Below are 9,540 nucleotides of genomic sequence, written 5' to 3'. Positions count from 1 at the left end.
AGATGAGGGCCTTCTGTACATTCAATCATGTCGAACATGCTAATAGGATGTGTGAGTCACCCTGATATTACTGCTGTAGATGTGAAGCTGATCCGACAAGGATCCGCACAGGAGTAGTTTACCTATGGCCATATTTCTGGAAACTACGTGGACTGGTCTCTATATATATTTGTTAAGGTGCCACACTGACCATATGAATGCTAGCATGCCATGTCTATGTAAGATGTACCTCATAGTGATTATTCTAACATAATAAGCAAGATAACCCCTTTATATAGGTGGTCTGCAGGGCATTTTGAGATTACTAAAAGATCTCCACAGAAAACCACACTGAAGTCCAATGATGTCTTCTTTGACTGTTGTCATTCATTTTTTGAATTGCGGATCCGGCGACAAAACAGACAGAGGAACCTTTTTTGTATCCGGCGAAAAAACGGACAGCGTCTGATCCGGCGCTGTTCGGCTTTTCCTGTAATGGAAGCCTAAGGCGCCAGTGACGGATTCTGTTGACGGATTCCATTTTGTTCAACTGCACATGCCCAGAATGTGTATTTTCTATTCTGGGGTCTCTCTCTCTCTCTCCTCCCCCAGCTGATTGGCTGAAACAGCTAGTCGGATCCGGCAGAAAAACTGATACATCGTATCAGGTTTTCACTAGTTTCACCGTATCCGAAAATCCGTCCCGCCGCCGGTTTATGCCTGACGCAAAGGACGGAAGTGTGAAAGTAGCCTAACATCTGGCATTTTGACCCCAGTGTATAACATCCAACCCCTCATCCCTAGTGTATAACATCTGATCCCTCGCCCCAGTGTATAACAGCCAACCCCTCTACCCTAGTGTTTAACATTTGATTCCTCGACCATAGTGTATAACATTCGATTCCTCATCCCAGTGTATAGCATCCAACCCCTTGCCCCAGTGTATAACATCCGATCCCTAGACCCTAGTGTATAACATCCAACCCCTCACCCTCAGTGTATAACATCCAACCCCTCACCCTCAGTGTATAACATCCAACCCCTCGTCTCTAGTGAATAACATCCGACCCTCGACCCTAGTGTATAACATCAGATTCCTTGCCCCAGTGTATAACGTCCAACCCCTTGACCCTAGTACATAACATTCCATCCCTCGACCATAGTGTATAACATTCGATTCCTCAACCCTAGTGTATAACATCCAACCCCTCGCCCAAGTGTATAACATCCGATCCCTCGACCCTAGTGTATAACATCCAACCCCTCGCCCTCAGTGTATAACATCCAACCCCTCACCCTCAGTGTATGACATCCAAACCCTCGCTCTCAGTGTATAGCATCCAACCCCTTGCCCTCAGTGTATGACATCCGATCCCTCGACCCTAGTATATTACATCAGATCCCTCGACCCTAGTGTATAACATCCAACCCCTTGCCCGCAGTGTATAACATCCGATCCCTCGCCCCAGTGTATAATGTCCAACCCCTTGACCCTAGTGAATAACATTCGATCCCTCGACCATAGTGTATAACATTCGATTCCTCGACCCTAGTGTATAACATCCAACCCCTCGCCCCAGTGTATAACATCCGATCCCTCGACCCTAGTGTATAACATTTGATCCCTCGACCCTAGTGTATAACATCCAACCCCTCGCCCTCAGTGTATAACATTCAACCCCTCACCCTCAGTGTATAACATACAACCCCTCGCCCTCAGTGTATAGCATCCAACCCCTTGCCCTCAGTGTATAACATCTGATCTCTCCACCCTAGCATATAACATCAGATCCCTCGACCCTAGTGTATAACATCCAAACCCTCACCCTCAGTGTATAGCATCCAACCCCTTGCCCTCAGTGTATAACATCCGATCTCTCGACCCTAGAATATAACATCAGATCCCTTGACCCTAGTGTAGAACATCTGATACCCCTTCCCCAGTGTATATAATTTGTCCCGATTGCCCCGGTGTATAACATATGCCCCAGGGTCAGATTGCTGTGCCTGGGGCCCACATGTAGAATTAATTCTAAGGGCCCACACTAGAGTTATATGTAGAGATCTTATTATCTTTGTTACAATGGAGTGTCAACTGTAAAAACTGTAAAACACAGGCGGCTCCTGCACTGGAGGAGGGGTATTACTATTGAGGTTGTGTTTTAGGGGTTGATCTCCTAGTTCCAGTGAAGAGATTATATAATTTTTAGTTTAAAAGACATTTTGAATAATTGAATGTCACCAAATTTTGGGAACAGTTTGGGGAAGGCAATTTCTGTTCAAACATAACTGTTCCCCAATGGTCCATTAAGGAATGGTTGGGGTTAGTTTGGTGTTTCTGAATCAGGTCCTCGTTCAAAGGTGGAACCTTGTGGCTTTTGTCTGTACTCTTCTAACCCCATTGCCTTAGGGTGGTTTCACATTGCGTTTCTGTACCCGTTCAGTTTCCCTGTTGGACTTTACATCCAAACCCCTCTGCAAAACGGGGTCTGGACGTATGTATCAATAGACTAAACCTGATCTCTGCCATGTATCATTTTTGGGAGTTTACACCTACTGGAGATGGACATTTACAGTTGTGGCCAAAAGTATTGACACCCCTGCAAACTCTATGTTAATGCCTTTGCCCAAAAAGCTCTTCTTTTGTCTCATCTGACCAGAGAACATTCTTCCAAAACGTAGTAGGCTTTTTCAGGTAAGTTTTGGCAAACTCCAGCCTGGCTTTTTTATGTCTCGGGGTAAGAAGTGGGGTCTTCCTGGGTCTCCTACCATACAGTCCCTTTTCATTCAGACGCGGATGGATAGTACGGGTTGACACTGTTGTACCCTCGGACTGCAGGGCAGCTTGAACTTGTTTGGATGTTAGTCGAGGTTCTTTATCCAACATCCGCACAATCTTGCGTTGAAATCTCTTGTCAATTTTTCTTTTCCGTCCACATCTAGGGACACAGTGCCATGGGCTTTAAACTTCTTGATGACACTGTGCACGGTAGACACAGGAACATTCAGGTCTTTGGAGATGGACTTGTAGCCTTGAGATTGCTCAGGCTTCCTCACAATTTGGTTTCTCAAGTCCTCAGACAGTTCTTTGGTCTTCTTTCTTTTCTCCATGCTCAATGTGGTACACACAAGGACACAGGACAGAGGTTGAGTCAACTTTAATCCATGTCAACTGGCTGCAAGTGTGATTTAGTTATTACCAACACCTGTTAGGTGCCACAGGTAAGTTACAGGTGCTGTTAATTACACAAATTAGAGAAGCATCACATGATTTTTCGAACAGTGCCAATACTTTTGTCCACCCCCTTTTTTATGTTTGGTGTGGAATTATATCCAATTTGGCTTTAGGACAATTCTTTTTGTGTTTTTTCATTTAAGACAAATTAAATAAAGATAATAATACCAAAGAATTTGTGTTTGCAATCATTTTCAGGAAGAAACTGAGTATTATCTGACAGAATTGCAGGGGTGTCAATACTTTTGGCCACAACTGTATAAGGGGTCGTTAACCTCTTCAGTAACAAAGGAAGCCAAATTCATTTAATGTGGGATCCAAACACACAGGCTAAATGGAAGATCTGTGATTAACAATACGCAGGGATCTTCTACCCCCAGATCGCTTAGGTTGGCGTGACACACTCATGAAAGAATGTTACACACGTTGCTTGTTACACAAAGCATTAGATGATAAGTTGTATAACTTACAGTACATACTGTATGTTCCACATACTCACTCCATGGTGCACACTCAAACATTGCATCAGGCTACACACACTCCATGTTAAATGTCTCTAAGGCAACAAGCTTCAAGCACAAGAAAAGAAAAGTGTAAAAATCTCAAGAACAGCTGAAAGTTATAATAAGAAGAAAATTGCAGAATTGCATTTATTTACAAGCACGATAGGAGAATACCCACTTATAAAGATGGGATTAACCCTTTCAGATGAGTCATGTGACAGTACACACCACGCAGCGCTGAGAAATTCATCTAAGGTCCAGATAAAATACTGTTGGCCAGAAATCGGCCTGTCTTGCAGGTTTTATGAAAATATGTGACTTCCAATGAACAGGAAAAAAAAAGTTATTTTCTTATGTTCCAGCAAATTCTTTGCCCCTCATCACTTCCTATTGATTCAGTTTCCTTGTATTATAAAAGCAGTAAATGCGTGTAGTCAGCAATTTATTTAGATACATGACTTGTAGACTCAGAGAACAGAGAACAGCAAGAAAGGATGATGGACAAGCTGAGATCGGGTATGGCTGTTATTTCCTCACCCTCATCATGATATACATGTAGAGAGTAGAGAGTAATCACATTTACTACATTTAGTTTTACACCATTTATGTTTCTAGATTCTTTACGGCATTTACCCTACAGGCGGAATTATTTAATATGTTGATAGATCAACCTTTTGCGGATGTGGTGAAACCGGTGAATTTTTAAAAATTTATGTTTAGAAAGGGGGGTTATTTCAAACATTTGTTTTTATATTTACCAAAAGTATATTTGTAATATGTTTTATGCTATCTTTAAGTCCTTCTAGAGGACATGAGCCTGCGAGTGCCTGTGAGTATATATATGTCAGTATGTCAATATAGTGATGAAGTAACAAGAAAATACCGATGCTCCTGGCCTTTTCGCAAGGGTGTACCGTCCATTGTGACAGCCGAAGCGGCCACTTTGGGGTTCATGAGTCAAGGGTCCCGGCTGCGGCTCGGCATTGGGCCCTCTTCCCCGTCATCACAATTTCAGCTTTATGCGCATCCTCAGGACATGGATACCGTTGAATACAATGGTGGAACGGGAGACAAATGCTTCACCTTTCAGCCTGCACATGTGAGTCTGATACTCTGTTCACTCCAGGCACGATTACATCACTACAACTCTAATGTGAAGCCTCCGTACTCACACTGAAAAGACCGCAGCAGTTCACTGAGGGAATGGGGCGAGATCTTTTTAATTGCCAGTAAATTTGAGGGCATCATGTTAAGTGAGGGGCTCTGCTTGGCATCATATTGAGTGGGGAGCTTATAGCGAGTGGGCCATTATGCTAAGTGGGGTGCTTGTGGAGGCCAATAAACTGAATGGGAAGTTGTGATGGACACAATACTGAGTTGAGTTGGTTACTAAGTAAGGAACAATCATACTAATTGATATGCTGTGGGGTCTTCATTCTATGTAGGGGGCTGTGGTGGGCCATCATAATTGGCGGGCAGTTTTGGGGGCCATTATACTGTGTGAGGGGCTCTGGGGGATGCCATCCTGGGTGTGGTGATATAGGGACTCTCATACTGAGTGGGGGCACTCATTCTTTGTGGGGGGTTGTTATACTGTGTGAGGGGCTGTGAGGGCCATTATATTGTGTAAGGAGCTGTGGGGACCATAACCTGAGTAGGGCTCCCATGCTGTCTGGGGCTAAGAGGGCTCCCATACTGAGTGTGGTGCTGTGGGGACCCTCTTTTTGTGTGGGCTATCATGCTGAGTGGGGAGTTGTTGGGGCCATTGTACTGTGTGAGGAGCTGTGGGGGCCTTCATACAGAGTGACGGACTGTGGGGGCTCTCATACTGAGTGGGGGCCTTCATTCTATATGGGGGGCTGTTATACTGTGCTATGGGGTTCCTCTTTCTGTGTGGGCTTTCATGCTGAGTGGGGAGTTGTTGGGGCCATTGTACTGTGTGAGGAGCTGTGGGGGCCTTCATACAGAGTGACGGACTGTGAGGGCTCTCATACTGAGTGGGGGCCTTCATTCTATATGGGGGGCTGTTATACTGTGCTATGGGGTTCCTCTTTCTGTGTGGGCTTTCATGCTGAGTGGGGAGTTGTGGGAGCCATTGTACTATGTCAGGGGCTGTGGGGGCAATTTTACTGCATGAGGGGCCATCATATTAGGTTAATGGTTGTGGGGACCATCATACTGTGTGAGGGGCTGATGGGGCCTTCACACTATGTGACTGGCAGTGGGCGCCATCATACTGAAGTGGTGGCTGTGGGGCTCCCATTTTGAGTGGGGGGGCTGTAGGGGCTCCCTTAGTGAGTTGGGGAAGTGTGCTTATTCTGTGCCAGTGGGCTGTGGGGGGACCTTCATAGGCTACATTCACATTTGCGTTGTGCGCCATAGCGTCGGCGCCGCAACGCACAACGCAAACAAAAACGCAGCAAAACACATGCACAACGCTGCGTTTTGCGACGCATGCGTCCTTTTTTTGGTTGATTTTGGACGCAGCAAAAATGCAACTTGCTGCGTCCTCTGCGCCCGGACGCATGCGCCGCAGTGACACATGCGTCGCAAAACGCAAGTGCAACGCATGTCCATGCGCCCCCATGTTAAATATAGGGGCGCATGACGCATGCGGCGACGCTGCGGCGCCCGACGCTGCGGCCCAGACCGCAAATGTGAACGTAGACATAGAGAGTAGGGTGCTGTGGTGGTCATCATACTCAGTGTGAGTTATACTGATAGGACATCATACTGTTTGGGGGGTACATGATACTGTGTGTGTCTTTTTTTAAGGTTTAGGGGGCCCAATTAGAACTTTTGCTATGGGGACCTATGATTTCTATGTATGTCACTGGCCTTTCTCATGCCCATGTCATTGTAATTCAACATGTCCTATCCTCCTCTTTCACCAATCATCTCTTAGAAGGGAGTCAGGAAGCCCCCTAACATGGGACCTAAAGGCAATTCACACATTCCATTGCAATTTTTTTTGCCTAAATAAATATCATTTGGGATAAAATTATTTTTCAGATAATGGGAAGATGACGAACTGTGCCAAACAAATTTGCAACTTTTAAACCATGCCCTTTTGGGTAGACTTTAACTCCCTTTTTCATAAAAAAATTAATTCTGGTTTCTAACACCCCCCTGTTTCTCAGCTGCAATTTTTTTTTTTAATCTTGTGCTTTATTTACTGACCTCAGGTCCAACTCTGAGTCTCTGTCGCTGCGTCTGTTACTGTCTGTAATCAGAAAAAGTCCCTAAGTGTAACCAATGCCACTTCACCAATATATAACCACGGAAAAGACTTACTAATAGGTAGTCAAACAGAAGCGAACCATAATATTAAAATTATCAACATTTATTAAAGCATTTAAAAAAAAAAATTATATGACAAAAAACATAATCATATCAAGACATCCAGTAGGAGGGGCTCCAAACAGTATGGCAATATATTCTATCAAAAGATGGTAATTATACAGCTCAATTATAATATTGATTAAGTGCCTAGTGACCAGGAATATTTCCTTCCATTCTATTCAATAGCAACAGTATATTATCAATAATATCTATGTGCCATATCAAAAACAGAAAAAAACACTCACTGACACATATCCCTATCGATGTTACTGTGCAAATAACCACAACAGAAAAAGACAAGTATAAACCACAATGGTAATAGTACATAATTTCCAACTAAATGCATGAATATACCTAGCCGCCTAAAATATATTACCTGTAGGGGTACAGCACAGCAGTAGCAGAGCCAACATAAATGCCAGTGGACTGCCTTGGAGACCCTCCTCACCCCAACGTACGTTTCGCCCTAGCTTCTTCCGAGGGCGTGTCTAGGGGAGGAGAGTGAGCCCTATTTTTGCGGCCAAAATCCAATGGGAGCGAGATGTATGATGACGATGCAGAGTTGCTGATCGGAACAGACGGCGCATGCGCTGTACCTCGCGCCCCATGTAAAATCCACTTCTGGAGAAGCACTCGCTGGAGCGCACGCTGGAACGCATGTGCACCATCTATCGAGCGCCACCGGAAGTGCCCGAGGCCGAGGTCCCTATGCATGTGCACAGTCTGGACGCAAGTATGCACCAGAAGATAATTACCCAGGTAATCCCATTCTGTATGAGCACCAAAATATCCTAGATTGCCCAAGACAATTGTACACAATACTGAATGTACTATTTAAACCGAACAAAGAAGGGGGTATGACAATGGACAAGTGTAGAGAATTAAAAGGACCAGATCACATGATCCAATTTAATAGGAGATGAGATGTGAAGAATTATAACATTGAGTAGAAGTGTGATGAAATAAGTGACACCTAAATAAGCAGTTGAGTGCTAATGAATAGTTTAAAGTGAAAATATGAAATTATCATACAAACAAATATTACCTATTAGTGAAAAATTAAAAGCGCTGAGTGAACTATGACAATATGTTAAGGTATAATAAGTGATAAAGAGAGTAATAAGTGACACCCAATTAAACAATTAAGTGCTGATAAATTAATAGAGAGATTAATGATATAAAGTGAAAAAATAGGATTAACATACAATCCCATCTTAGATGATTTATTTAATTACCGTATGAATATATAAATACTAGTGTATAAGTGTAAAATACCATAAAACAGACTGGTGACTAGGCACTTAATCAATATTATAATTGACCTGTATATTTACCGTCTGTTACTGTCTGCAGCATTGACAACATGATGACAGTGATGCAGCGAATAACTGAGCCGCACAGAGCAGCTGAACTCACTGATTGGCTGCAAAGCTGTTGATATCACGTCAGCACTACAGATTAGAATTGACATCTGAAGAAGCAGCGGGGACTCAGCCCCGGACCTGGGGGGGGTGAGTAAAGTAGTTTTTTTTTAAAATAAACTGTAGTTGGGGTACAGGGTTTTCTGAAATTTGAAAACCCCTTTAAAGAAAATAAACACTTTCAGGGATGTGGGGTTTTTCGTGATAAAAAATGCATGTATTTTAGACTACACATTATTACAAATAATAAATAATTTAGCTTTCACAGTCTCTAATCTTGTCTATCACAATGTTTGTTACTTTTCTCTTTCTTCTCCTGAAGTTCTCCAGGCTCGTTTATGGCCACATCAAAGTGAAGCTGAACTTTGATGTGGTCATAAATCAGATTAAAGGGAACCTGTCACCCCCCCCCCAGGCATTTTTAACTAAAAGAGCAGCGCAAACTGCGCATGCCCGAAAAAAACTTACAGCGCAGGCGCCGGGGCCGCAGCAGAACACATGGGCGACTATTGCATGTTCACTTCCTCAAAGTGGTCGCTGTTGCGGCTGCTGCTCCGACCGCGGAAGGTCATCTGGGAAGCGAGGGACACACCGCGGTGGTCACTGACAAGGCGGTTGTCACGATATGGTATGAAATATCATATAAGTTTAGTTCTCTTGCTAGCATGCTGTGGGCTAAGCCCCCCCTCTTGGAGTGTCTCTGCAACAGCTTGTAGCTGCAAATTCCTGACTTTCAGCTCACAAGCTTTCATCCCCCTCACCAAGGTATTTACGACCGGCATTTCCTGTAGTGGAAAGTGACCAGCTTTAACTGGATGAGAAACTTCTAGAATCCATGAAAGTTCTTTGTTTGGTTTTTGTAAGATATTAAGCAAACCATCTAAGTTAAGAGCACAAAACTACATATTCTTACTTCCACTCGGTGGACCTACCCATCACTCTAAACACGGGCGTCTAACTCCATCTGGTGAAGAAGTAGGGATTTCTCTGTAAATATGTATCCCAGACAGGGCATATTTGATCTCATTGGAATGCCCACGATAATCCGAGATGAATGCTG

The 9,540-nt window shown here is 43.8% G+C and overlaps 1 protein-coding gene across 2 annotated transcripts in view; it reads left to right on the top strand.

Annotated features, from left to right (window-relative positions):
- Positions 1-4,181: 4,181 nt before the first annotated feature.
- The window catches only part of LOC143773299 (hepatic lectin-like), a 52,274-nt gene continuing 46,915 nt past the window's right edge, over positions 4,182-9,540 (top strand). The window contains exon 1 of one of the 2 annotated variants that reach the window (XM_077260781.1): positions 4,182-4,233. In XM_077260781.1, the coding sequence (XP_077116896.1) occupies positions 4,212-4,233 (22 nt within the window). In that variant the 5' untranslated portion in view covers positions 4,182-4,211. The remainder of the gene's footprint in view (positions 4,234-9,540) is intronic. The other variant, XM_077260782.1, reaches the window with a different exon arrangement.

This window comes from Ranitomeya variabilis, chromosome 5 (genome assembly GCF_051348905.1).
Source record: "Ranitomeya variabilis isolate aRanVar5 chromosome 5, aRanVar5.hap1, whole genome shotgun sequence".
NCBI lineage: Eukaryota > Metazoa > Chordata > Amphibia > Anura > Dendrobatidae > Ranitomeya > Ranitomeya variabilis.
The sequence above is the reverse complement of the archived record's forward strand: the minus strand, read 5'-3'. Positions and strand labels throughout refer to the sequence as shown.